The 16,236-nt window shown below is 39.6% G+C and overlaps 1 protein-coding gene and 1 long non-coding RNA gene across 4 annotated transcripts in view; both read left to right on the top strand.

Annotated features, from left to right (window-relative positions):
- The first annotated feature begins 942 nt into the window (after positions 1-942).
- On the top strand, positions 943-4,103 carry LOC125755955 (uncharacterized). The gene is made up of 4 exons (XR_007413611.1): positions 943-1,021; positions 1,477-1,645; positions 3,596-3,715; positions 3,834-4,103. It is a non-coding gene; the product is annotated as an uncharacterized LOC125755955 (long non-coding RNA).
- Positions 4,104-4,572: 469 nt separating this feature from the next.
- Positions 4,573-16,236, top strand: part of RTN4 (reticulon 4) — a 70,470-nt gene continuing 58,806 nt past the window's right edge. Inside the window, exon 1 of one of the 3 annotated variants that reach the window (XM_025467282.3) lies at positions 4,573-5,402. In XM_025467282.3, the coding sequence (XP_025323067.1) occupies positions 4,835-5,402 (568 nt within the window). In that variant the 5' untranslated portion in view covers positions 4,573-4,834. The remainder of the gene's footprint in view (positions 5,403-16,236) is intronic. The other 2 variants (XM_025467289.3, XM_025467296.3) reach the window with 2 other exon arrangements.

The raw sequence follows: 16,236 nt of genomic DNA, 5'->3' as shown, positions 1-16,236 counted from the left end.
TGAAAGGTTGAATGTAATTCAATGGTGCTCTTGAATATTGGCAAGTCATTTTCAGTAAACAAAAAAGTTGTGCACAGCTCTTGAAATAGATTTGTCAGGAATCTACCTCTCATCTTTCTCCTGTGGTTGCTGAACCAACTTGAGTCCACATCCTGCAATATGTAGACAAGAGTATAGCTATCCTATGCCTTTTAACTCTTTCAGGAGGCAAACATGATTACAAGGACAGTTAACTAACAAGTTAATGTCTACCAGATTAGGGATCAATTCAGCCTTCTGCAATAAGGTAGGATTCTATAGAAATTGAATGGGATATTTCCTGAAGTAGTGAGTCTCCCTGTACTGAAAATGTTCAAGCACATTTGTGCTGATATCTTCAATGCTGTATTCCCAAGTGCTTGGTGCAGAGTAAATACCCAATAAATATTTCATCTATGAATGAATAAAGCACAGAATAGATGATGTTTAAATTAGTTTTTGCTGTGTAATGACCATCCCCAAAAGGTAGTAGTTTAAAACAACAAAGATTCATTATTTTTCATGATTCTGTGAGTTGACTGCAGAGTCTGAGATGGCCTCACATTTCTGGGACCTCAGCTCTATGGTTGGGACAGCTAGGTCTGTCTCCCCCTGTATCTCACATTCAGCCTTCAGTGTGCTGAGAATGAGGAGGGAAACTGCAATGCCTCTGCTGGTCAGGCTTGGAACTCACTTCCAGGGCATTTTATGGGTCAAGAAAGTCACAATGCTAGCTCAGAATAGGTGGGAAAATTCACCCTATCTTGGATGGGAGTTGTTGCAAAGAGTTTGTGGCTGTTTTTAATATGCCATGGATGACCAATTAAAAAAAAAATCCTTCTATAAGGAATTCTTGTAATGGGAGAGAGATTGGTCAACCTGACTTCCTAGAGTCCTTCCAACTCTGAGATTCTAGAATTCCATCAAGCTGAATGGATATCTTGTAGTATTCTAAGAGAATAGTTACTAACTTGTGGTATCTGGAAACTTTAATCTAGTTCTGGTAAGATAATTTGAAAAATAATTGAGTAATTCTTTTTCTAATTATTATTATGATCAAGAATTTATATTCCTCTTTTAAGCATTTCAAATGCCCATCAGAATTTTCTTGTTAGTAAGAGTGATATTTACATGGAGTTACACTAACTAAGTTACATTATTTACATGGAGTAACTAACTCTCCTTTTAATTCTGGTGTATCAGTGACATTTCCTTTTTCTTATGCTTTGTTGACCATTCTATAAACACTAGGTAAACTCCTTACTCTTAATTCATCCATCAAAAATTACATTTTAGAAGTCATTGAGCTCAATAATATACAATTTTTATTTCTTTTCTGCTTCCGATTATTGCCTCAATATTTACTGCTATTTATTATAAAAGCTGTAAATCTACCACTTTTCTGTAATTATCCTTTTATGACAGTTTAAAAAAAAGATTTTATTTATTTCTTTTAAGGATAGAGAGTGTGTACACAAGTGGGAGGAGGGGCAGAGGAAGAGGCAGAGAATCTCAAGCCAATTCTGCACTGAATGTGGAGCCTGATGTGGGGCTCAATCCCATGACTTCAAGATCATGATCTGAGCCAAAATCAAGAGTCAGAACCTTAACCAACTGAGCCACCCAGGTGCCCCGTTTTCTGCCACTTTTAATAAGTTAAAGATATTCTCTTGAGACCATTTTAGTAATAGTAGGCACACAGATATATGGATGCAGAGATCTCATATAAACAACTTACAAATAATGTATGTGAAAACTATAAAATCATTCCATTAGGGAGTTTCAGAACAATAATTGTGGGAAAAGCAGTATGAAGAAGACTGAACTACTGATAGCTAAATTGTTACTTATTAGAAAAAGTTTGTACCATAAAATTTTGCTAGTTTTTTTTTGTATGTATATGCGGTTAAAAATAATATATATTTTTGATAATATTTGACAAATACTTGAAACATGATTATTTTAATTATCATTGTAGGAATCTGCTTTGCTTAAAATTTTTAGTATGACATTAAACTTCCATCCCCAAATTCTTTTTTTTTTTTAGATTTTATTTATTTAATCATGAAAGACAGAGAGAGAGAGAGAGAGAGGCAGAGGCACAGGCAGAGGGAGGAGCAGGCTCCATGCAGGGAGCCCGACATCGGACTCAATCCTGGGTCTCCAGGATCACGCCCTGGGCTGAAGGCAGCACCAAATCACTGAGCCACGGGTGCTGCCCCCATCCCCAAATTCTACATTAATATTTCTCTCTTCCTACTCTTTAAAAAAAACACAAGATAAAACCAAACAAATTCAAAGCACCTCACAGCCATTTTGTAGAAATAAAACCAGTTTGACTTTGTGGCATGGATATGCCAGGTCCTGAATATATTGCTGATAATTAACCTGGTCAGGTAACATTCCCAGGAAATCTTGCTTTCTCTTTCCCTTTTCTAAGAATTAATACATTTTATTTCTTAGAGCAGTTTTAGATTTACAGAAAAACTGAACAGAAAGTACAGAGAGTTCTCATACTCTCCCATGCCCCCTCTCCAACCAGTTTCCCTATTACTAACATATTACATTGGTATGGTATGTTTGTTGTGATGAACCAGTATTGATATATTATTAACTGACGTCCACAGCTTACATTAGGGTTCACTAATGATGATGTATAGTTCTGTGGGTTTTGCCAAATGTATGATGTGATATATCCACCATTATATTATTGTACAGAATAGTTTTGCTGCTCTAAAAATCTTGTTCCACCTATCATCTCTCCTCCTTCCTTCCCCAACCACTGCCTCTCCTTTTTTATACCTAAATTAAGCCTAGAGTAATATTAATTAGTTTGAGCTAAGAATTTGTTTAAATAACCAATGATTCCCATAGCAATCAAAATTTCTTAATCATTTAGACTAGCAGTGTCCAACAGAAATATGACGTGATCATATGTGTATTTAAACTATCCTAGAAGCTGCCTTTAAGAAGTAAAAAAAAAGTGACAATAATTTTAGTATACTTATTCCAATATATTGACAATATCAATGATAAAATGTCAGCATATAAAAATTGAGGTGTTTTCATTTTTTGCTGCTACCACTCAAAATCTCGTGTGCATTTTATTTTTTTAAAGATTTATTTACTTTGGGGGGTAGGGACAAAGGGAGAGGGAGAGGGAGAGAGAGAAAATTTCCAGCAGACTTTGGACTGATGGAGGAGCCTGACCCAGGCCTGGATCCCATCAGCCTGAGATCATGACCTGAGCTAAAATCAAGCAGGATGCTTAACCAACTGAGCCACTCAGGCACTCCTCTAGTATGCATTTTAAATTTACAGCATATCTCATTTCAGTCCAGTCACACTTAAAAGGCTCAATAGCCACAAGTGGCCTGATGACTAATATATTGGACAGTGAGGTCCTAGACTGTGAGCTATCTGAAAGCAAGTTATCTCTGTCTCCAGGGCCTCCAGAATAGGAATGCAGTGAATATTTTTGTAAGGTATACCAGAAACATAAAAGGGGTTCTCTAAACTTTTGCATGCTGATACTTTTATGTTTTTTCGACCACTTTCCTTTAAACTTCCTTTTCAGTCTTGGAAAAAGTGGAACGGGGGAGATTATGCTCTTTTCAGCATATCAAACAAATGAATACCGGGCTTCCTGACTCCCAGAAGGCCTGAATCATCTTAAATGTTGACTCATGAGCCTAAGGTGACTGAAATGTAATGTGAATCAAATTTGCCTTCCAAGGCATCATTATGTTTCCACTTTCCTCCTCTTTCTCTCTCTCTCTTTGGGTGACTCATCCTTCTACCACGTACGAGTCCAGCAGCAGGCAGATCCCCAAACCCTCCTGGATGAGCAGACTTTGAAATGGGCCCAGTCCTCCAGACGGTCCAAGCCCTGCTCTGTTTTGCCTACCTCATCCAGAGTCTGCAGTTTGGACAGAGAACGACCTTAAAGCTCTCCAAAAAAAATGAAAATAAAAAAAATAAATAAATTTTTTTTCTTTTTAAGGTGGTGAAAGTAGTAGTAACGAGGTGGTCCAGTCATTTAAGCTTTAAAAAAATAATCTTTTAATTTCAAAATCTTTTAATATTTAGCGTACACTCAAATCCTTAGGGCCTACACTTCATAGTACCTTTCAACCACTCTGGGTTTTTTCCTTTCCTGGGAGGAAAGTTACCACCCCCAATCCCCCAGGATAACGCCCTTCCGGGGGCGCGGGCCAGGAACCCGCAAGTCCTGCGGCAGGTCGCCCGCCCCCGCGCAAGCCCACGCGGCACCCGAGCCGCCCGCTGCCCTCGGGCTCTGGGCAAAGCCGCGACCCCGGCCCACCCCGCATCTGACCCAAGGTGCAGGGTGGGGCTCTCAGCTCCAAGCCCCGCCCACCGGACTCACCCCAGCCGGTAGGAGAGGGGAAGTCCAAATGGCCCCACCCACTTTTCTCTTTCCGTCTCTCCATTGGGCCGGCTGGTTGCCCGTCATCTCTATCCCGTAGGCGATTGGCTCCCTCCCTCCCGCGCCAGTCCCTGCCTCTCCCCGCGCGGGGAGGGTAAGTCACGCCAAACGGGGCGGAGAATCGGCTGGCCTCTCTCCTTCGCTCGCCTGGGCGGTGGCGGCAACTGGGGACGGGGCGGGTGGCGCATCACGGGCGCAGAGGCAGGAGGAGCAGTCTCATTGTTCCGGGAGCCGTCGCCACTGCAGGTCTCCGGGCTCTCTCGGCCCGGCCCCTGTCAGTCCTCCCCAACCCCCACAACCGCCCGCGGCCCCGGGGAGCAGCGTCCCGTGGAGACGAGCCGCTGCAGCAGCATCTCCGACCCGCCGGCCATGGAAGACATGGACCAGTCGCCTCTGGTCTCCTCGTCCTCGGACAGCCCGCCCCGGCCTCAGCCCCCGTTCAAGTACCAGTTCGTGAGGGACCCCGAGGACGAGGAGGAAGACGAGGAGGAGGAAGACGAGGAGGACGAGGACGAGGACTTGGAGGAGCTGGAGGTGCTGGAGAGGAAGCCCGCCGCCGGGCTGTCCGCGGCCCCGGTGCCCCCCGCCGCCGCCGCCGTCCCCGGCGCGCCCCTGCTGGACTTCGGCAGTGACTTCGTGCCCCCCGCGCCCCGCGGGCCGCTGCCGACCGCGCCCCCCGCCGCCCCGGAGCGGCCGCCGTCTTGGGACCCGAGCCCCACGTCGCCCGCGGGGCCCGCGCCCTCCCTGCCCTCCGCTGCCGCAGCCTCGCCCTCCAAGCTCCCCGAGGACGATGAGCCTCCGGCCCGGCCTCCCCCTCCTCCCCCGGCCGGCGTGAGCCCCCAGGCCGAGCCCGCGTGGACGCCCCCGGCCCCGGCCCCCGCCGCGCCCCCCTCCACGCCGGCCGCGCCCAAGCGCAGAGGCTCCTCAGGCTCAGTGGGTGAGTGCCGCGCCCTCCGCCCCGCGCAGCCCCGCGCAGCCCCGCGCTCCCCTCCGTCTTTTGTGTGCACCCCCCGCTGCCTCGGGCGGAGCCCCCTTCCCCGCCCCGAGGGGCTTTGTCCGTGGACCTCCGGGCGAAGGCGCCCCCCCTGGCAGGAGCCGTCAGGAGCAGGGTGGGGCGGCCGCGGAAACCCGGGCTTGTTCTTTATTGTCTGTCTCGGAGTCGGGGAGCACGTGCACCCCGCCTGCTCCCGGCCTCCTCCCTCTGGTCCCTATCCTGCTGCGTCCCGGAAGTTAGGCACCCGCCCGTACCGGGAGCTCGGTTGGCCTCGAGGAGCTAGCGTTGTGGATACGGGGGGCTGGCCGGGCTCCCGGGTGAGGATGGAAAGGCCTTGGCGCCCGTAATCTTTTGTCTGCCAGTCTGGGTTGCTCCCAGGGAAAAGGCGCAGTTCTGCGGCTGGTCCGTCTGGCAGCCGTGAGCCCTGCGCTGCACCCCCACCCCCGCTCACCTTCTCCCTGGCCTGGGTGTCACCCCCCACCCCCACCCCCCCGCAGCGCCTCATTCCCCTCCCTCTCCACTCGCGCTGGCGGGGAGCTGGCCCAGTGGAAAACATGCACCCTGACCCAGCCGCCGCGACGGGAGAGCGCCTCCAGTGGTGTGGCGCGTGCGGATTTGGGAAGGCGAGAGTTCTGGCAAAGTCCTGCCACCGCCCAGTCTCCTCCGGCTGTGATGTGGCGACTCCCCAGCTAAACCGCGCCGGGGAAGTGGGATCTGAGCATCCGCGGTCCGAGGAGGCGCAGTTCTCCCACCGGGTCCTGGCTGCTGAGCCAGAGGATTTGCTGCCAGGGTGGTTTGGGCTCTTGAATCGGAGAGGAAAAGAGGCAAAATGGTTGACATTCTTAGGGAAGGGAAACCTGTGGGGTTTGTTTGTTTGTTTTCCTTTTTTCTTTTTTTTTTTTTCTTTTTTTTCTTTTTGGCCGCGAATAGGCCAATTGACTTTGTGGCGGATTAGCCAGCCAGGAGACTTAATGTTTTGAGAAAGATTATTTTTTTTTCACGTAGCGGTTAGAGATACTCTTTCTTAGTAGTTACATGTTTTAGGTCAAATCTGCAATAGTAGTCTGTAAACAGTTTCCAAATTTTTTTTTTTTTTTTTTTCGCTTTAGTACTTGCATGTATGTATATATTTAAAGGAACATTGTTTCCTTACCCTTTTCCTTTTTGGGAAGTTGTTTATTTTGGAAGAGAATAAAATCAAATTTGTTAGAGATGGAGAATCTTACAAGTTATGAGTTTATTAGCTTAAGTCTTGTTATTTTGGGGGGCAGAAAGTGTCCTACCAACAAGCAGTAGGACCTCTTTTTATGTATAAAAGAGCAAGAATCTGGTAGTGTGACTGCCTGCTGAGAGATCTTTATAGCTTTCCTTGTAGGATTTTACAAATGGTTCATTTTCCAGGAGAAAATGAAATTTTTTTCAGTTCATTCCTCCACAATGGGGAAGTAAGCCAATTGTGATGTTTCTGAATAACGTTTTGATAATGACATACCCCAAAGCGTTACTCAAAACACTTTACACAAGTAACTCAAAACACGTTACACAAAATCATTACACTAAAGATATTAGAAGATGAAGAGCAACTCAGTGTTTCATTTTCTGAATTAAGTGTGTAAGAGAAACTAAGGTGAGGTAGAAAAATAAAAAGTGATAAATCTGCAAATGGAAAATCTAATGATTAACAAAGGAATACTGATTTGTCTCATCTTGTATTCCAGCATGGGAACAAAGAGGAATTCTGATCTTTGAACATTAGGGATTCAGGAGGTGACATTCTCTTGGAATTTTGACTTGTGGAATACTAAGTTTGGAAGACAAAGGAGAGAATATTGCTTACTCAGGGACTCTTATCTCTATAAAGTTCCCTAATTCTGTATTGATGATAGCTATTTGGAAACCTAAGTGCTTTAGTAAATCACTGAACATCCATGATTATAGTCATGGATAGTTAAGCCATCTCTGTGAGTCTCGGGTTCTTAGCAGTTTGTTCATTCATTCAATTGATGATTGATTGATTACCTACAAAGAGACAGGTTCTCTTCTGGGCTGTGAGGGTATAGCAATAAGCAAGACACATTTGTTCTCCATAAGGGGAGTACAGATAATAAGCACATAAATAAGGAACTCAGAATAGTGATAAGGATGGTGGTATGGAAAATTATTGGGTTGTGTGTGGGGAGTGGTTTAAGTAGAGTGGCATTGAGAGATGCCTTTCTGAGGAGGTGAGATTGAGCTGCAGGTAAAAATTTCCAAGCAACCCATAGGGAGGCAAAAGCCTTGAGGCAGGAATTAGCTGTGTGTGTTGGCAAGTCTAGTAAGAAGACTAATGAGGTGGCTCAGTGGTTGAGTCCTTGCCTTTAGCCCAGGGCGTGATCCTGGAGTCCCGGGATCGGGATCAAGTCCCACATTGGGCTCTCTGCATGGAGCCTGCTTCTCCCTCTGCCTGTGTCCCTGCACTGCCCACCCCCCCCTCCCCGTGTCTCTCATGAATAAATAAATAAAATATTTTTTATTTTATTTTTTTTAAAGAAGACTAATGAGAAAAACTTGTAAGACCGTGGTCAGGTGATGGTGGGGAGGTGGGGTAAACTTAGATCATTTGGGGTCTCTTACAGGTCATGGTAAAAAGTTTGGCTTTTTAAAGAAGTTTACTTTAGAAATGTGCTCTTTAATAATTATATTGTGATTTTGGAGCAAAACACAGTTTTGAAAATGTAGAGGAACTGCAAGGACTGATGTGAGTAAAGACAAAGTGAGAAATGTGCAGAGCATGGTTAAAGACATAGAGAAGCCCGATGGGAAGAGGCTTTTATTTACTGAGTTGGGCTGACTTCTGACACTTGGGCATTTAACATTGTTGTTTACATAATTTTTGAATAAGCTCCAATTCCCATCATGAGGAAAGTAGTAATTTTGCTGTTTGCTGTTGTGCTTGGATCTATTGTAATGCAGTAATGAAGTGAGACGGAAGCCTGTCACTTGACCATTTTTCATGGAGAAACCTTTGGCTTCACTTCGAAAAGGTAGTTGGTTAATAATGGGCTTTGAGTACACGTGAAGGAAATGCTGGATAGAAACTGTTGAGAGAAATGTAAACATTAACAATGACATTCATCTAGTCTTTGAAGCATGTTCTAAATCAGTATTAAGATGGAAAACGTGGTAGATCTGGATTCTGAGGGGGATTCGAAGAGTAAGGTATTAGGGTTTTATCATCCTGTCTTTCTCCATGCTCTGCCTTCTACAGTTGCTCTTGCTTTTGGTAATTTATATTATGAAACAAAAAATGTTTTTGTTGTTGTTGGCAAAATGTAAAGTTCTTTCATTATTTTTTACCTTTGTCCTGAATTATTGCTTTAGGCCTTGGGAGGCCATTGGAGATTATTGAACTGAGTCATAACATCATGAAAGCAGTGTTAGAAAATGAATTGATGACCATCTTCAAGATAGTTTGGAAAGAACAGGGGACCTATTTAGAACGCTTTTGCAGTAGTTCTGAAAGAGGTGACTAGAACCTGAATTAGTTCACTACTACCTCAGCCAGTGAAATGGGATAGAAGGAGGAATATGAGAAATTATAAGAAGCATGGTTTTTTGGCTACAAATCTCTGTTTTTATAGTTAGGTTTAAAAAGATGTTTTATTAAAGAAGAATTGATAGGACTTGGAGGCAAAGGATATAAATACAAAGAAAAATAATGGTGCTAAATCAGTTGCAGAGACTGTCCAAATTTGTTAATTGGAATGGAAATTTATATAGAATTGAATACTGATAAGTATAGCTTTTATGGCTTGGGATTAAAAATTATTAGTCTTTTATAAAGTCATTAATTATATGATTATGTACAGTGGCATAAAAGCACATAGTAGAAATGCTAAAAGATTTTGAGTGATGAGTGATGTATAGTTTAAAATCTTAAGTACCAGTTCTTAATCTAAAATTCAAATAAACAGTGATGTGACACTACCAGGAAGCAGTTGCTTCTAAAAGAGCTATCCTGCCTGTTCCATTCCCCATCCTCCTTCGAAAACGGTAACAAGGAAAGAACTCATGAATTTACAGATTCTAAATAATTTCTCTTGCTAAGCCATTTGTAATTTCTGACTGGGAATAAAAGTTGGGAACTGTTCTGCTCGTTATGGATAAGTTGAGTTACATTTTAGGTTGGTTCCGAAGGATGTTCTGTGTCAAATTTATAGTCCTTTTTAGTAACTGGCAAGCACCCTCAAACCTTTTTAAAATGAAGTGGTGAATATATATTGAACCTTTGGTAAATCCCTCGTTATGAGGAATAGTATTTAAAAACATGCTTTTTTAGCACTATATCCCTGTAAAGTTGGAAGATTCGCTAACTTATATAAGGAATTTTCTAAAAAGCATATTACCTATTGTCAAATAATTGGCTCTAGTTTATGTGTAGTTATTTCATAATCTACCTAAAAGCAATTTATTTGAGACACTGCTGATGCAAGGCCCCAAAATAAATGGCATATTTTGAAGGTACTTTGCTAGCCCAGGAAAAGTACCTACCAAGTGAATGATATTTCTTGATTCTTTCCTGAAACTTCTGATTAAGTAGAAGTAATGTTGTAGATACATTAGCCTTACAGTAAGTACATTAAGACTTCTAAATATAGACCCTAGAAGGTCCCTCTGGGGGTGACAGCACCAGGAATGGGAACTGTAAGGGCAGACCATAATTCATCATTGTTTAAATGAATGAATATGACTTTTGTGGCTGGTTCCTGTAGGACACAAACCTGCAAAATGGTGGGACCAAGCTTTACTGCTGCTAAGGTCTTCTCAAACTGATGGCCTCAAGATTCTTTTGAACTCTAAAGGAGGAGTGTTAATAATTTTACATTTAAGCTGTTGATTTTGGTTTTTGAATGATTGTTTTTAAGTTGCTTTGCTCATGTTTTCTCATAACATTCTATTCTTATCTTGTATATATTGTACTATATATGGTAATGGTATGTTTACTCATTTCTGTTCTCTGCCAGACTGTATGCTCCTTGAGCTAAGGGGCTAGCTATATTACTTTTTTCCCTTGAAGAAAAGGACTATGTGACATACCTTTATTGCTGAGCACAGTGCCTTAGATACGGTGTAGGTGCTCAGATTTGTTGAATGAATATGATAATATAGATGAAAACTGATCTTCAAATTCTGGATAATCCTAGAATTAAAGTATTTTCTCCAATAAAAATCCCAAGTCCTATGAATGAAAGCATTTATTTATTTATACAAGGTGTATATGGATGTATCATTTTATTGATGAATCTCTTATGGATGGTTAATTAGGTTGTTTCTCAACATTTTCTGATATAAATAATGTTAGTGATAATACCTGTATACACTTCTTGGGAATACATGTTGTATGTGTTGTAGGATAAACTCTTGCAGGTAGAATAACTGGTTCAAAGGATATGTGCATTTAAAACTTTGATAGAGGGTTACCTGGGTGGCTCAGTGGTTAAGTGTCTACCTTTGGCTCAGGTCGTGATCCCAGGGTCGTGGGATCGAGTCCTGCATCAGGTTCCCCACAGGGAGCCTGCTTCTCCCTCTGCCTATGTTTCTACCTTTCTCTCTGTCTCTCATGAGTAAGTAAATAAAATCTAAAAAAAGATAAGTAAATAAAATAAAACTTTGATAGATGATGCTGAATTGTATAACAAAGAGTTAAAGTACCTTTTCCTAATACCTTTACCAACATGGTATATTGTGGTAAGACTGGTAAATGGCTTAGCAAATTTTCTTTTTCTTTTTCTTTTTCTTTCTTTCTTTTTTTTTTTTTTTTTAGTTTACAATTCAGAGGCTTTTTTTTTTGGGGTTTAGGTGTCAATAGATTGTTTCTGATCACAGCTTTTGCTTATTTTGCTTTTGGGTTTTTGTTCTTATAGATGTAGGAACACTTGATCTGTTGTAAGGAAATTAGCTTTTTGTTGTGTCTTAAAAACTGTTTTTATGATTTGTTGCTTGTATTTTGACCTTTGGTATATTGTTTTGTGCAGAAATTTTATGTAGTCAGATTTATCATCTTCTATGCCCTGAGTCATATGTCATTGAGGTTTGTGTAGTTCTTAGGCCTTCTCTAACATTGTAAAAATTGTTCCCATGTTTCTCTTAGTAGTTCTATGATTTTTATGATTTCATTTTAATATTTAATTCTTTAATTCCCTGCATTTTATTTTGTTCTATAGAGTGAAGGAGTGATATAATTGTTCAACATGATTTCTCATTTGTTCCAAGATCATTTGTGTTGAATCATTCATTTTTACTATTTTAAAATGCCATTTTTGTCATGTACTTGTAGTATGGGTGAAATATTTCCCCTTCTGTTCCATGTCTGTGTGTTTTCATATATAGGTACCAAACTAATTTAATTGCTATACCTTACAAATGAAATATTAACTGAAAGGGCTTTTCCAGAATTACTTTTTCTGGCTTTCTATGCATGTATAGTTTTCTATATTATCTTTAAAATTTGTTTATTTAATCCTCTCTCCTTCTGTTAGAATTATAGTATGGTTACATTAAATTTATGCATTAATTTAGGGGAAAATTGATACATTTCTTTGATATTACATATTTTTCTACAAACATTTTTATTACCATGTATTTTTAATTTATTTTTTATTTTTTACTTTTTTATTTTTTTACCATGTATTTTTTAAAATTAGTTTATAATTATGTGAAATATAGGCTTTCAAAAGTAATAAGTATTCTAGCCTACTTTGTATGAAACACTTTGAAATGCTGAGTTATATAAGTATTTGGTCCCCTCTTCTCAGTTGATCGTAGATAGACTAAAGAGAAGGCATCTTACTTTTTTGTTTCTTAAAAAAAAAAAATTCTTGAGAAGGGAAGAAACATTCTGTATGCTCTTATAGTAAGAGCTGTAGCTACTAAATATTGGATTATTGTTTAAGCAGTCTTTGAATCCTTTACTTAAGTGGCCCTCTGGTTTAAAACAAAACAAAGCGTGATTTCTTTAATAGCTTGTTCTTCTCATTGATGGAATTGTTACCATAGGTGAAGAAGGCTTATAAAGTGTTGTTGTTCGTGGTCCCTTAGAAGTCCAATGCTACTTTAAAAATTAGCTCTTCTCTTCTTGTCTCCTCTCGTCTCGTCTCTTCTCTTTTCCTTTCTTTACTTTAAAGCGAGACCCAGAGCTAAATGTGGGGACAAAGAGTTGAGTAGAGGTTGCACTTAGGAGAACTACATGCACCAGATTAAGGAAAAAATAGGAGTCTCTAGTTGTAAAGAATTTTCTGCTATCTTAAAACCAGAGGAGTCTTGTGATTGTACTGAAGAGCAATCATAAACTTACCTACTTTTCAGCAGCTTTTGTGAAAAGAGAAAAAAAGCTTTAATTGGGTTCTAGGTGTGCCTGCATATTTTTTCTCTCCAGTTTTACAGATTGACATATAAACTTGAGTATTTGGAAGGTGCCATTATTAAATTTATTTATCTCAGTGTTTTAGCAGTGCTAGGTAAAGCAGATCAAAAACATGAAAACATTTTTTTAAAGACTTACTTATCTTTAAAGTCAAGCGGACTCCTCACTGACCATAGAGCCTAGTGCAGAGGTGGATTCCCATGAACCATGAGATTTATTCCACCAGGCTTTCTTTTGATGTTCTTGCTAAAAATTTGTTAATGAAACATGTTCAAAAGTTTAGCATTGATAGACTCAAGCCTACGTATTTTAATTGTCTGCTAAAAGAGTTGTGGGTAAAACTGGTTAAAATTGCTTCATTATGATATAATTTTAGTATGTTTATATTGTCTTATCTCTTTTTTTTGAGGGATTTTAGAAATTATACTTTTTTATGGAAAATTTGAAACATAAAGACAGAATAGTGAATGAAACTTGACTTTTTAAAAAAGATTTTATTTACTTATTTATGAAAGATACACAGAGAGGCAGAGACATAGGCAGAGGGAGAAGCAGGCTCCATGCAGGAAGCCCGATGTGGGACTTGATCACCTGACTCCAGGATCACGCCCTAAGCCAAAGGCAGACGGATGCTCAACCGCTGAGCCACCCAGGTGTCCCAAGAGAGTAGAATTGAGTAAGAGTAACTGAGCAGAATTGCTGAGTCATGGACTGCGTATATATTAAACTTTGTAAGAAATTGCCAAAATTCTCCAAAATGGTTCACTTCCAGCAATATAGGAGAGTTGTGGTGGCTTCTCATTCTCACCAACATTTGATATCAGTCTTTTTTATTTTAGCTATTTTAGTGGATATGTAATTGTTTTTCATTATAGTGTTAATTTAGATCTCCTTAATCATTAATGAATTAGAGGACTTTTACATGTCTATTGGCTATGTGTATGTTTTCTTTTGTGAATCTCCAGGTAATTTGCTTGTTGCTTATTGCTTTGTAGGTCTTTCTTACTGATTGTAGGGAGTTCTTTATATATTCTGGATACAAGTCTTTTGTCAGATATATACATTGTGAATATATTCTAATCTGTAGCTTGCCTGTTAATTTTTTTGATGGTTTCTTTTGATTAGTATGATTTTCTAAGTTTGAAGAAGTCTTATCTTCATTTTTTTTCTTTCTGTGTGCTGTCCAAGACATCTTTGCCTACTTCAAGATTGCCTACTTCAAGATAAAACTAGAAGCTTTATAGTTTTAGCTTTTGTGTTTAAATCTAAGATACATCTTGATTTAATGTTTTTCTGTGGAAGTGTTATAGATGGGGATTTATTTTTCATATAGGTATTCTGTTATCCCAGCAGATTTTTTGGGGAAATAATTTGTCTTGCTCTATTGCTTTGGTGCCCTTGTTGAAAATCAGTGGCCATAGAAGTATGTCTATATACATCTATTTTGTTCTGTTGATCTATTTTTTGTATCCTTATGCCAATACCAGACTGTTCTGATTGCTATAACTTTACAGTAATGTTAAAAATCAGGTAGTATGCCTACTCCAAGTTTTACTTTTTTTTTATCTAGTTTTGCTTTTTCTAAGTCCATTGTATGTACATATTACATTTTAGAATCAGCATGTTCATGTCTACAAAATGTCTGCTGGAATTTGGTTGTGATTGCTTTGAGTCTAGAGAAGCCCATATAGAGAATTGGCATTTTAGAGTTTCACACATTGGGTTTATCCTATAACAAGCTAATAAGATAGCCTGTCATAGTTTCTTGAATGCTGGCAGAAGACACAGATGTCTGGGTCAGAGACAAAAGACTTCATTACTTAAAGCAGTGATAATAGCAGTGATACTAAATATCAGCATTTTCTTGTGCAGGTTCCCTAAGCCCCATTTCCCATAGGGCAGCACTGAGTAAGTGACATTTACGCTTGGCATGGGCTGTCTTGCAGGAGAGGAGCTTAGGAAAACTGAATTTATACTACATAGTAAGTCTGCCTGCCTGTTCCACTTACATTGCATACAGTAATTATTTGAGATTCAAAGATCAATTATTCTTTAGAGAAATTAAGTGAGAATAATAATGTGTATCTACTCATATTTACCATAACTTTAAAGAAATTGTGAAATGAGAATATTTTGTATTCAGACATTTAACATTTTTGTTCTTTGTTTCTGAATATCCAGGTTACTACCTGGTATTGTGTTCCTTCAGTCTGAAGAACTTCATTGAACATTTATTGTAATATAGGCATCTTGGTGATAATTTCTTTCAGCTTTTGTTTTCATCTTTTATTTTTTATTCATCTTTCATCTTTTATTATCTGATAATATTTTTATTCATCTGTATTTTTGAAGCATATTTCTGATGAATACAGTCAGTCTTGGTGTTCATGGTAGTTAAGTTCTATGAAGTCACAGAAAGCACTGAATTAGCAAATACTGAATCATTGCCTTTAGGAGAAATATAGGATTAGGTTCCTATGAACCTCTAGTCATACCATTGCTATTTAAAATGGTATTGTGCTATATAAAGTATAGCCATATACTTACACATATAAGTATATGTGTAAGTATACTTACTTATTTATTGTTAGCAATGCTAACAATAAATATATACTTTTGTTTTTCATGTGTTTCTATTTTAAAGATGCATTATTTAATGTATATTGTTGATTTATTAACATTAAACTCATGGCCAACAGAACTGTAACTCATGCTTGAATGAAGCTTAACTAACACATGGCATTTTCTCTGTAAGGCACATCATGGCCTTCTTGGGGTTAAGAACACTAGAGAGTACTAAAGCACTATTTTTAGAAGACATTTTAAATAGCAAAGTTACCAACGAAATCACACACACACACACACACACACACAAAACCCCCCAAAAATATGGCACTAAATAAACTGCAAAAAGTACACTTGTTTTTAGTATGACAAGGCATGGGGTTGGGTTGCCTTGTTTGACCTCACCTGGGGATGTATTTTGGGTGATTGGAATGTTTCACTGCTCTGCACACGTCCACTGCTTTAAGTATTGCTTTGGGGAATATCAATTTAGTGAGTACGCAATTGGCAAATAGTCAATCAGTGAATAATAATTAACTATATAATTATTTTTCATCATATAAAGATGTTATCTTTTGCATTCCATTATTTCTAGTGACGGTCAAGTCATTCTGATTGTTGTTTCCCTGCCTGTTTCCTTTGTTTTTAAGATTTTCTATGTCTTTGGTTTTCAGCAATTTGATCTCTACAATGTACTTCTTTGTGGTTTTATGTTTATTCTACTCAGTGTTTATTCATTAAGCTTCTTGGCTCTGTGGATTGGTATTTTCCATCACGCTTGTCAAATTTAAGGTCGTTCTATCTTTATTT

Source organism: Canis lupus, chromosome 10 (genome assembly GCF_003254725.2).
Source record: "Canis lupus dingo isolate Sandy chromosome 10, ASM325472v2, whole genome shotgun sequence".
NCBI lineage: Eukaryota > Metazoa > Chordata > Mammalia > Carnivora > Canidae > Canis > Canis lupus.
Note: the sequence above shows the minus strand (reverse complement) of the source record. Positions and strands in the feature narration are given on the sequence as shown.